General features: G+C 45.7%; 1 protein-coding gene across 3 annotated transcripts in view; it reads left to right on the top strand.

Annotated features, from left to right (window-relative positions):
* Nucleotides 1-2,602: 2,602 nt before the first annotated feature.
* Nucleotides 2,603-13,044, top strand: part of PCDH9 (protocadherin 9) — a 2,276,722-nt gene continuing 2,266,280 nt past the window's right edge. For all 3 annotated transcript variants that reach the window (XM_033948328.1, XM_033948329.1, XM_033948330.1), the window contains exons 1-2: nt 2,603-3,251; nt 3,961-7,147. In XM_033948328.1, coding sequence (XP_033804219.1) covers nt 4,115-7,147 — 3,033 coding nt within the window. In that variant the 5' untranslated portion in view covers nt 2,603-3,251; nt 3,961-4,114. The remainder of the gene's footprint in view (nt 3,252-3,960; nt 7,148-13,044) is intronic.

Genomic DNA, 13,044 nt, shown 5'->3' on the forward strand with positions numbered 1-13,044 from the left:
CGCGTTGCCACAGATTGTGGTAAGAGTGGATAGCGTAGCTGGTTTTAAGAAAGATCTGTTTGCCCTAGATCGGTAGCATGGAATGTTGCTACTGTTTGAGTTTTTGTCAGGTACTAGTGACCTGGACGGGCTACTCGGCTTGATGGACCTTTGGTTTGACCCAGTAAGACTACTCTTTTGTCACTGGAACTAGCAGCAGTTAAGAGCAGGAATGGGCAGTCAGAAATTTGTTTGTGTTGTTTTTTTCTGGAAAAATTCATTTTTCATGCTTTTGCTTGCCTTTTTTTTTTTTTTTTTTTTTTTTCATCATAGGAGCAAAGTCATATCGGACTAAATTTAGTAAGTGGTGCTCAAAAATCAGCCCTGGAAAAATTTGGTGCTCAGCACTATTCTATACAGGTCACACATGGCTGGGCTGATTTTCATACCCAAATGTGCCAGGATTTATGCCTGCCGAACCCAGGTGTAATTTTTGATGCCCAATTTGGGCACATATCCCCGATATCCTATAATGCTGCATGAAAAGTTTTGGAATGCTCCGAGTCCGACCCATCCATGTCTCTCCCAAGGCCATGCCCCCTGGCATGCTATGTGATTTGGGTAGTCAGTATATTAAAATAATGCAGAGCCAGATGCACAGGCAAATCCTAATTGGTGCCAATCAACACAAATAATTGATTTTTAGCGCCCAATTATCACTAATAATTGGCCTGTTAACCAGTTAGGTTGCAGGAACATCTCAGGATCACACCCAAATTTTGGCATGCAAACTTGGGTGACCTTTACAGAATTTGAGGGATAGTACACATTCTTTTGAAAGGGCACTTCCTATTTCGATAAGTGTGAACACTCTTTTCCTGATTTTAGGAGCATATTCTTGTGTGAACATTTCTTGCATGCTCAGTGGTTTGCATATGTGCAATGGTTCCCTATTGGAAAAAGAGTGCACATTCTTTCAGAAAGACTGCTCTCTTTTCCCAAATACAGTGCATGCTTTTGAAAGAGTGTGCATTATTATGGACAAATGACAACCACAAATATTCATGTATTTACTGCTCATATTCCATTCTAACAATATGCTAAGATATGGGATATGTCATTTTGGCATTTCCCATGTCATTGCAAATGGCAGCCCATCCCTAGTGATGGGGGAAGGCCAGATCGAGCTGGTGCAACAGCCAAAGAAACCTTTTATACAATGGTGTTTGCACTGGAGTGATCAGCAGGTGAGTTTGTGCAGCACTTCCACAGTCAACTTGCCTATCACAGATTTCTAAGGATGTTTTCTCCTCCCTCTCTGCTTTTAAAGCTGCTATGGCTTGACAATAAAGAGAGCTGGTCCTGTGAGCTAAGGGAATGTGTCTAAAATGTATCATGTGTAGGGAAGGGGGCTGTCTGCCCAGCCTGAAGAGTGAGCAGTTTTAAGTTTCTAGTTCACAGAAAACATGCTTGATAGGGGCTGGGAACAAGTTGGTTTATCTGTATTTCTTTTGGGGGAGGGGGAGGAGGAGTCTGTGTCATGCTTTGGAAAAATGAGAGATTTACAGTAAAATGCCTCTCCTTTATAAAAAAAAAATGCAGGAAAACTCAGGGGGTTATCTTAGTCAGTAGCTCTTTATTTGATAACTGTGGTGCTAGTTAAGAAGAAACTGCAGTAATTTAATAAAGTTGCCAAGGGTTAGAGATGTGTCATACCAAACTGTTTTGTATATTGTGAAAAATGCTAATATAGTTTCCTTTGTTGAAATTTGATGTGGTTGAATGTGTGGGGATCTCCCTCTTTCTCAAAGAAATAAAAAAACAACAACAAAAAAAATCCTATTCAGAAAAAGTTTCAGGCTGGGTAAAATTGTTGGTTTAGGGGGAGGGTGGGGGTGGAGGTCTCAGTTGCCACTTTAGACTTCAGTTTCCTTGGGAAGGCTTCGCTGTTCGTGCAGCTGCAGCCGTGTTACCACACATGCCTCTTGATAGCAGTTTGTGGAAGCTGGAGGCTCTGCGGTGAGATGTTTATTGCTGCTCCCTAACTCGGTTGAGAGCAATTGGGGAATTCATTTTCTGGCCCCTGGTGTGCTTTCTCTGGGATAAACAACAGATGTTAAGAGAGGTGAACAGAGTGCCCGGCTTGCAGTCAGCAGCTTTAGCGTGTGGAGTTCATAGGTACATTACATAGTGGAACATACACACGCCTTTGACCAATCAGCTCCGGCAGGGGCGGTGTCCGGGTTCCGCTCACACCCACCCTCTGGGCTTATTGAGAGTTATATCAAGAAATAGAGCTGAGAGAGGAAGGGAGAGGAGCGCGGCTTCACCCTGCAGCAAGCCCAAGCGACTAGAGAGATTCTGGCACCTGTCGCCCTGGCAAGAGCAAAGCTGTCTTCTAGAAGCTGCACGCCCTTTTTGATTTATTTTGATTTTTTTTTTTTTAGTTTCAATATAATTGTTTCTGTCAGCTGTCATTAACATAAAATGGAAATAGCATGTGGACTATCCCCGAGCTGCTGAAAGAGAAGTGTACTGTGGAGCTGGGGTTTTGCCTTTCCCTGCCAGGAGCGTAGGGCTGCTGCTGCTGCTGCTAGAGGAACTCAAGACGTGGTGAGGATGACTAACGAGGGCGCCGTCAATTCCAGCCTTCTGCTGAGTTGCTTCTTTGCAGCCCAAGAGCTCCTTACTTCCTAAGGACTGAGAGAAACGGTGTGCTGGTGCCTAGAAGCAGAAGGTGTTCCACGAAGGATTTTGCGCCGCTCCAGTGTAGACACGGCAGGTCGAAAGTTGTGCCTGCAGCATTTCATCTCTTTTGGTTTCGTTTGCATTCTTATCCCCCTCCTTTTGAGGGGGGCTGTCTTCTGATCGTTGGATCATTTTCTATGGGGGGGGGAGGGGGGCGGAAATCTCACTCCGTTCTGGCTTATCTGCAACCCTGCCTACCTGCATCAGGATGCTGGAAGTAATTGTGGGCATTTGACAGCCTGCAGATAAGATTAGTGATTTTCTTTCTGACCGGTTCAAGCTGAAGGAGCTGCCTGGAGGCTTGCACCTTCTCTCTTTAATCTGCAGGTCCTGCACTGTTACCTGCAGGATTTTAATCTGCAGTATTTGTGTGGCAGCTGCTAGTGTCATCTGAATGGGAGCTTTGTGGTGAGAGACTGCACCTTTTCTGCACAAAGAAGAGAAGAAATAACTGTCTTCTGCATTTCCTTGGAAACCTTTTGGCTGTGTCGGAGCTGCTTCTGGACTCCCGCTGCTCCTGGCTTGTAAGATTTGTGTGTACATTTTTCTAACCAGATTTGGAGGCTGCATATCTCTGGAGGGGGGAGGAGGGGGGGGACAGCAGGGCAATAAACTGTTAAGTCAGGGGTCTTGTTGTAGTTAATGGGGATCAGAAGTATTTTTACCTGCTGCTGCGGCATGTGCTGGTGGGGGCTTTCTGCACTAAAATGGAAACCCAGTGCATGCAAGACAGGAGGATAGTGGGGATTTGGGGTTAAGGAAGGGGGGAAACCGATTCCAGTATTCTAGGTTTCCAAAACAAATGTTGCATTTGGCGGTTGGCAGCGTACTTGCAAGAAATACAAATAAGTAGTTAGGGATTTTAGTGGCAACAATCCAAGGGGAGAGGATGGCACGGGCTGCAAAGGACTGAGTGGAAAGTGTGGGTAGAAAGTACAGCAGAGAAAGTGGTGGATTTCATTCTCTGGATGAGCAAAATGAATGTTGCTGGTAATCACGGTGCTTTAGAACCCCTCACATTAACTGCCCCAATGGGGGCTAGGGGGCTCTCTGCATGCAGCTTAGCAACATGCATCGCAGAGCATGTAGACTGCTTTTTTTTAACAAAATAATTCTGCTCTTGTGTGTGCTTTAGCAAGATTCACTGCAGAATATATAGCTGGACTTTTTTTTTTTTCAATTTGTTTGTATTAAAGAAAATAATTCTACTCATGTGTGTGCTTATGTTGACAGCTGCCTGTTCCAGTTTGGAAGGGGATGATATGTAAGACATCAGGCAGCCTGTGCACGCCTTCTCCTCTTCCTCCTCCTGCTGAGCTTGCGCCCCCTATCCGGGGGTCCTGCTCCCTTCCCAGGCGAGAGGTGTGCCCCTTTTCCCTCTCTTACCATGGACTTGAGGGATGTCTACTTGTTGGCTGCCTTGATTGCCTGCCTGAGGCCAGAGGCAGCACTTGCCCAGGAGCTCATCTACACCATCCGGGAGGAGCTGCCCGACAACGTGCCCATCGGCAACATTGCCAAGGACCTGAACATTTCACAGCTGAGCGGCGCCAGCCTTGTCTACCGCCTGGTCTCCAAAGCTGGGGATGCGCCATTGGTAAGGGTGGCGCTTGGCACAGGTGAGCTTTTCACCACCTCCAACCGGATTGATCGCGAGAAGCTGTGCAGCACTGGTGCCACCTCCTCCTCACCCCCAGAGGACAGCGAGTGCTCCTTTGAGCTGGAGGTGGTCATCCTGCCCAACGACTTCTTCCGCCTCATCAAAATTAAGATTGTGGTAAAGGACAGCAATGACAACGCCCCCATGTTCCCCTCCACTGTCATCAACATCTCCATTCCTGAGAACACACTGCTCAACAGCCGCTTCCCCATCCCCTCTGCCCTGGACCCCGACACGGGCCACAATGGGGTGCAGCGATATGAGCTGCTCAATGGCCAAGGTGCCTTTGGACTGGATGTGGTGGAGACACCCGAGGGTGACAAGTGGCCGCAGCTCATCGTTCAGCAGAGCCTGGACCGTGAGCAGAAAGACACCTACGTGATGAAGATCAAAGTGGAGGACGGCGGCAGCCCGCAAAGGTCCAGCACAGCCATCCTGCAGGTCACTGTCAGTGATGTCAATGACAACAAGCCTGTGTTCAGAGAGAGCCAGCTGGAGGTGCATATCCCTGAGAACGCGCCCGTGGGCACCTCTGTAGTGCAGCTGCATGCCACTGATGCTGATGTGGGTACCAACGCTGAGGTCAGGTACATCTTTGGTACTCAGGTGTCCGCTGCCGCCAAAAGGCTTTTTTCCCTGAACAGCACCACCGGGTTGATCACAGTGCAAAGGCCCCTAGACCGGGAGGACATGGCCTTGCACAAGGTCACTGTCCTCGCCACTGATGGTAGCTCTACGCCTGCACGTGCCACGGTTGCCATCAACGTGACTGATGTGAACGATAATCCTCCCAATATAGATCTCAGATACATTATAAGTCCTATCAATGGCACTGTGCACCTGTCTGAAAAAGATCCCATCAATACCAAGATTGCACTGATTACAGTATCGGACAGGGACACTGATGTGAATGGCAAAGTAATCTGTTTCATTGAAAAAGAGGTGCCATTTCACTTGAAAGCAGTTTATGACAACCAGTACTTGCTAGAGACTTCTTCCTTATTGGACTATGAAGGCACCAAAGAATTCAGCTTTAAAATAGTGGCAGCTGATACCGGGAAGCCAAGTTTGAACCAGACTACCCTGGTAAGAGTTGAGCTGGAGGATGAAAACGACAACCCTCCCATTTTCAGCCAGCCGGTAATTGAGCTGTCAGTTTCTGAAAACAACCGGCGAGGCTTGTACTTAACCACAATCAGTGCCAGTGACGAAGACAGTGGGAAGAATGCAGACATTGTTTATCAGCTCGGACCTAATGCTTCTTTCTTTGATCTGGACAGAAAGACTGGAGTTCTCACAGCCTCCAGAGTCTTTGACAGAGAGGAGCAGGACCGTTTCATTTTCACAGTCACTGCTAGAGACAATGGCACCCCTCCACTCCAGAGTCAAGCGGCTGTGATTGTGACTGTCCTAGATGAAAATGACAACAGCCCCAAGTTCACACACAATCATTTTCAGTTTTTTGTGTCTGAGAACTTGCCAAAGTACAGCACTGTGGGAGTGATCACGGTGACGGATGCAGACGCAGGAGAAAACAAAGCGGTGACCCTTTCCATTCTAAATGACAATGAAAACTTTGTGCTGGACCCTTACTCTGGAGTTATAAAATCAAATGTGTCCTTTGACAGGGAACAGCAGAGCTCCTATACTTTTGATGTCAAGGCTGTTGATGGTGGGCAGCCTCCACGATCTTCCACTGCCAGAGTAACAATAAATGTTATGGATGTCAACGATAACAGCCCAGTGGTTATCTTCCCACCTTCCAATACTTCTTTTAAGGTAGTGCCTCTGTCTGCCATTCCAGGCTCTGTGGTTGCAGAAGTGTTTGCTGTGGATACTGATACAGGCATGAACGCTGAGCTCAAATACACCATTGTAAGTGGCAACAGCAAAGGTCTATTTCGAATTGATCCAGTAACAGGCAATATCACACTAGAAGAAAAACCTACTCTACTCGATGTGGGCCTGCATCGTTTGGTAGTAAACATCAGCGACCTGGGTTATCCTAAATCCTTGCACACCCTAGTGCTGGTATTTCTATATGTGAATGAAACGGCTGGAAATGCGTCTTACATTTATGATTTGATACGCAGGACTATGGAGACGCCCTTGGACAGAAATATAGGGGACAGCAGCCAGCCGTACCAGAATGAAGACTATCTCACGATCATGATTGCAATAGTGGCAGGCGCCATGGTGGTCATAGTGGTGATATTTGTCACTGTCCTGGTCCGCTGTCGGCATGCATCAAGGTTCAAAGCTGCCCAGAGGAGCAAGCAGGGGGCCGAGTGGATGTCTCCAAATCAGGAGAACAAACAGAACAAGAAAAAGAAAAGGAAGAAAAGGAAATCCCCTAAGAGCTCTCTTTTGAACTTTGTTACTATTGAGGAGTCCAAACCAGATGAAGCAGTCCATGAACCTATCAACGGGACAATAAGCCTTCCAGCTGAGCTGGAGGAACAGAGCATAGGAAGATTTGACTGGGGCACAGCACCACCAACGACCTTTAAACCCAGCAGTCCTGATCTAGCAAAGCATTACAAGTCTGCCTCTCCTCAGTCTGCTTTTCATCTGAAATCGGACACACCGGTGTCTGTGAAGAAGCATCATGTGATTCAGGAACTCCCTTTGGACAACACCTTTGTCGGGGGCTGTGATACCCTCTCCAAACGCTCTTCCACTAGTTCAGATCACTTCAGTGCCTCGGAGTGCAGCTCCCAAGGAGGCTTCAAGACAAAGGGCCCCTTACACAACAGACAGGTAAACGAGCACTTTTACTGGTCTATAAGTACTGCATACAAGTGCCCGATCAACCAGTATTAAAGTGCCAGCATGTCTTTTGTTTCATTGTACCTTGGCTTAGTTATATTGTGGAGAGGAAAATCCGATCTCAGACAACCCCCCTCTCCTTTCTCTTCAGCCCCTTCCTAGATGAACCTCTAGGGAATTTCAGAGTTCTAATTTATGTATACATACAAACTGAAAAAACCCCAAAACAAAAACATTTCAATGTACCAAAAAAAAAAAAGTAAGATTTTTAGAAGTATTCTATGTAACACAGCTGTAAAAGCAAAAAAAAGCCCTCCCCAGAATCAGAATACAGATGTGTACATTTTCACCATCAGCGTGCGGTCTTCATGAGACTGGTATTTACAAGATTTATGCAGTTCTGAGTAAGTTGGAACACCACTCAATCACTGTTCTTGTTTTATTATTTTATTTTAGCTGAAATTCTGAGTTGCCCCAATTTCAAATATCATGGGGGGGGGGTTGGGGGAAGCAGTGGGGAGTATGTCTGGGATTGTAGGGAACGGGGCAACCCAAATCCAAAAGAATCCTTCTCTATAATTAACGCAAACTTCTTTGTTCTTCAGTTTTCAAAGTTGCTTACCTGAAGCGCCATATCAAAAATTCTCAGAACGTTAAGTGTTTACGTTAGCATTGTGGGTGGTTTCTGAGGTGACAGCACCAAAATTCTACCTGCGAATTAATCGCCAGTTCCGATGGTTTATCCTTTGGCCAGTTGAATTAATCTTCTTGCTGGTACTGTATTTGAATGATCGTTCACAGATACCCTGGCAAAGCTCTCACTGAGATAGAATCCTGAGCTTGTACTGATAGATATGGCAGAAAATTGTCTCAAAGGATCTTATGTGTGGGCATGTGTGTTTGGATTTTCCCCAACATATGACTAAGCCGCACAGGAAGTCTTCCACTGTCTGCTTCAAAATATATTATGTTTGCTGTTGTATATATTTCGTTATGTGCCGAAAAGTAGTATATATAATCAGATAGATTTTGCGTATTTTTCAAATGGCCAAAGTCACATTTTTTTTTCATAGTGCACTCATTCTAATAAATACAACAGGAAATTATGCAGTCACATCAACTCACTGCAAATAAGTTCTCATTTTAATAATGTGTAGGTGATCTCTCATTGCTCATTTTAAACTGTGAAATGTGCCATATGAAGGGAGATTAACAGGCTGAAAAGCTCATATTTCAACCAAATCCAGCATTAAGGCTTTCCTTAGGTCTGGTAATTCCTGCCTGACAGAGATTTGAATGCAGCGCTGTCTAATTTATTTCATTGGTGCTTGTCGGCTTGCCACAAACTTAGATTGTGCATAAGGCTGTAGGTGGCGCTGGGGTACCACGTCGTCTGCACTGGCCAGGTGCCAAGCCTGCAGCAGATAAGAGGTGGGGGAGGGCCAGATTTAGCTGGTGCAACAGCCAGAGAAACCTTTTATTTAATGGTACTTGCACTGGAGCAATCAGCAGGCGAGTTTGTGCAGCACCTCCACAGCAGACTAACTTTGCCTATGGCAGCTTTCAAAGGGTGTCTTCTCCTCCCTCTCTGCTTTTAAAGCTGCTGTGGCTTGACAATAATGACTGCTGGCTGTCAGTGCTAAGGGGATGTGTCTAAACTATGTGAGTTAAAGAAGGGGGCTGTCTGCAGGGTTGCAGTGGTGAACAGTAGGCTTTTAAGTTTCTTGTTCACTGAAAACGTGTCGGGAGCTGGGTATAGGTTAGCTGGGTGGGGGGAGAGGCTCTGATGCTTTGGAGAAATGTGAGATTTGGAAATATCACTCCGTTCAACCAAATGATACCTGAAAACACAGAGGTAAACTAGCTCTATTTACCGTAGTCAGTAGTTCTGCCCGGACTGCTGTGCTGATTAGTTAGGAATCAGCTGCCTTAATTTGAAAAGCATGCCAGGAATAGAGGTGTGTGACACTAAGATGTTTTGTACGTTCTGAAAAAAAACACTAATATAGTTTTATTTGTTGAAATTTCATCTGGTTGGTTGTGTGAGGATCTATTTCTTTCTCCCCCTCTCCCCTTAAACTATTCAGAAAAAGTCTCAGACTGGTGAAATTGTTGGTGTTTAGGGGTGTGGAGGTCTAGTTGCCTTCTATTTGCAAGGAAGTCCTTGCTGCTTGTGCATCTGCAGCCTTGTTACCGCACATGCCTCATGATAGCAGTTTGTGGAAGCTTAAGGCTCTGGTGTGAGACGTTTGTTGCTGCTCCCTAACTGGGTTGATGGCAATTGGGGAATTCATTTCCTTGTCCCTTGTGTGCCCTCTTTGGAATAAACAGATGTTAAGAGAGGTAAAGAGTGTGATCCTCTTGTAGTCCACACACATGACACTTCCAGCGGCAGCCTAAGAGTATCAACCACCTTTTTGAAGAAATTCACCCAAGGCGTTGTACTAGTCAACATAAAACTTAGCTGGTGTCCTAGGCAAACCTTCAGCCTTACGCCCCATCCCTACTCCTACCAGATAGCTCAAGGTTCTCCCCCCTCCCCCCCATGGTATCATGTATCTATTTTTATCCCCTACTTTGCTCCCCCTTGGTCTCCGACTCCTCTCTCTTCCAGCCCCATTCCTGTGGTCTCCAGTATTTTTCTATCCTTCAGCTTCCTCCTCCCCCACTATCCCCCCCCCCCCCTTTACAAAAGCGCAGAAGAGGTTTTTAGTGCTGGCCGGCGTGCTGAATGCTCTGTGCTGCTTCGATGCTCATAGGAGCTCTATGACTGTTGGAGCAGTACAGAGCTTTCAGCGCGCTGGCCGGCGCTAAAAACCTCTTCTGCGCTTTTGTAAAAGGGGGGTATGTTAGGTGTTCAGACCTTACGTCCCTTCCTCTGAGAAGGCAGCTATAAAAGAAGTATGGTAGCCAGTGTATCACCTTAAGCATACTTAAACTCTACCGATTCATGCTCCCTCCAAACTTCCTGTTTCAGATGGGGTGGGAGCTAGCAGGCCTTGAACATGCACTGATGAGCATGCATTTTCTATAGCTGCCGACAGCCATGTTGGAATTCTTAGAGGAAGGGAGGTAAGACCTGAACACCATGGGGTGGAGGAGGGAGGGAGAGAAGGAAGGAGAAGGGGCTTGAAGACAAAGTGTTAATGCGGTGCCACCTTTTAATTTGTGCCACTCTAGGTGACTGCCTAGTCTACCCAGTGGAGTGGCTGGTACTGTTTTGATGCAATAGCAATGTCAAGCCGCATGTATAAACCTTCAGAGCAGACTCCTGCCATGTCTTCTCTTAGCAACAAATTAGAAGCTTCAATCATTTACTGGGTTTAAAATAGATCTGCAAGCTTCTTACAGCTCTTGCAGATTCCTTATTAAGCAGTAAGATATTCGGTGAACGCATGGGACATGTGTGGACTTAATGTACTGTGGCATGGAAAAGGCGCTACTAAATTTTCTCTGCAATCCAGCAGCATACTGATGTTGCTTTGGGAAAGCTCATTTTCCTTCTGTTGCTTTGTTTCTTCTGTTCATTATAATACCCTTTCTCACCTCCATTAATTTGTATAAGCAAATTAAAAAAAAAAAGTCCTGAAAAATCCTAAATTCCAGCCTGGAATAAAAAGCAAGACACTGTACCAACATCGGGTTTATTCTTTTGCGGTAATGTACAAGAGTTTTTTTGAAACATTTCCGCACGTTCATATTTCTGCGGGAAATGGTTGGGCGGGAGAAGTGGTAAGAGGGTGTATTGTGGAATGTCATGTGACTAGTCAGGCAACAGGGTGATTATGTGGAAAATTGATGTAATTTGCTTTTGTGCTATTTAATAGAGTTTAACAAAATAAGTGTGGAAACTTTTTGGTGATCCCTCATATAATTAGTCAAGGAGAGGGAGAGAAAGAGGAAAACTTGGGTTCTGTTCACAGGCACCCTGCTCCATCGTCAAGTTTCATGCTGTGGTGGTTGCCCTTGCAGATTCACTTATTACTGTGTTTCCCTGAAAATAAGAGTGTCTTATATTAATTTTAGGCCCAAAAAAGGCACTAGGTCTTATTTTCGGCGTATGTACATGATCATCTCACCCTTCCTGAACTTCACCCCAATTCTTCCTCTATCCTTTCTCTCCCCCACATGTGCAGCATCTTTCTTCCCTCCCATCCCTTATGCAGCAGGACCCTTGCCCAGCTCCCTTCCCTCCCTCCCATCTCTCATGCAGTAGGACCCTTGCCCAGCTTCCTTTCCTTCCCTCCAATCTCTTGTACAGCAGGACCCTTGAGCGAGCACCTGCAACCCCCACCCCCCCGAGCACCCACACCCACCACACAACCGAATCCCCATCCTTCCCTCCCTCCGGAACCCCACAACGAGATCTGCTTACCTCCCAAGCAGCGTCGGGCCGGCAGCACTCTAACAGGCTGCTTCGGCCTTGTCTGCCCATGAACTCTGCTGCATTAGTGATGATGATATGGGAGAAATTGAATTGAATAAACCTGTGCTAAGCTTCGGCTTGAATTTACTTATCCTTCCAAACCCAACTAATCACTCTTAAACTGTCTTCTCTTGTGCCCCACACTGGACTGAAGATATGTCAAACTCATGACTGGTCATTAGGAAAGCCACTTTTTTTGTGCTGTATCAGATCCACTGGGTTGGTTCTTTTTTCAGTTTTTTTCAATTTCTGACTATATGATCTTGATGTAGTTGGTATTCTCCAATGTTTTCTTGTGGATTTGTTTTCAGCACTGCTCTTGTGATTTGTGTTGCGGGTATGGGGACTGAGCTCAAGGGGATGGGGATCAAGCTTGTGGGGATGGGTCAGGGATGGGGACCGAGCTCGCAGGGATAGAGATAAATTTTTCCCCATGTCATTCTCTACACAGAAAATATGCTGTTACATTTCTCTCATTAAACCTACTAATTATGAAAACATGAGGCAGAAGAGTTTAAATCGCAAGATTATACTTACAATAATTGATGCTAATATCATCTGGATGCATCCCCACATTTAAACATAAAATAAAACAGGTAACTGGACAAAGGAGTTTGTGTCACTAGATGAAGCAGTGAAAAGTTGTTTAGTGAGTAGGGTCAGGTCCCTCAACCACTTTTTGTTCTCCTCATCTTAGTCTTTCCTCTGACTCTGGCCTATGTACTGTTCTGATGGGACCACTCTGTGAACAAGGGCTGATATGCACTCAGAACACAGTTTGCTTTCAATGACAAATTTTGCTTTGTTGCTTTTGTTAAGTAGAAAAAGTGAATGCAAACAATGGAGTTTTGAGGACACAGGAGATTTTTGTTTTTTGGGGGTTTTTTTTTGCATTATCTCCATAGGGTAGGATTAGCCTAGTGGTTAGAACAGCAGCTTGTGACAGGGAAATCTAGGGTTCAAACTCCCCTGATCTTCAGCAAGTCAATTCACCCTCCATAGTAACATAGTAGATGACGGCAGATAAAGACCCGAATGGTCCATCCAGTCTGCCCAACCTGATTCAATTTAAATTTTTTTATTTTTTCTTCTTAGCTATTTCTGGGCAAGAATCCAAAGCTCTACCCAGTACTGTGCTTGGGTTCCAACTGCCAAAATCTCCGTTAAAATCTACTCCAGCCCATCTACACCCTCCCAGCCATTGAAGCCCTCCCCAGCCCATCCTCCACCAAATGGCCATATACAGACACAGACCGTGCAAGTCTACCCAGTAATGGCCTTAGTTCAATTTTTAATCTTATTTTCTGATTCTAGATCCTCTGTGTTCATCCCATGCTTCTTTGAACTCGGTCACAGTTTTACTCTCCACCACCTCTCATGGGAGCGCATTCCAGGCCTCCACCACCCTCTCCGTAAAGTAGAATTTCCTAACATTGCCTTTGAATCTACCACCCCTCAACCT

This window comes from Geotrypetes seraphini, chromosome 6 (genome assembly GCF_902459505.1).
Source record: "Geotrypetes seraphini chromosome 6, aGeoSer1.1, whole genome shotgun sequence".
In the NCBI taxonomy this organism is placed as follows: Eukaryota; Metazoa; Chordata; class Amphibia; order Gymnophiona; family Dermophiidae; genus Geotrypetes; species Geotrypetes seraphini.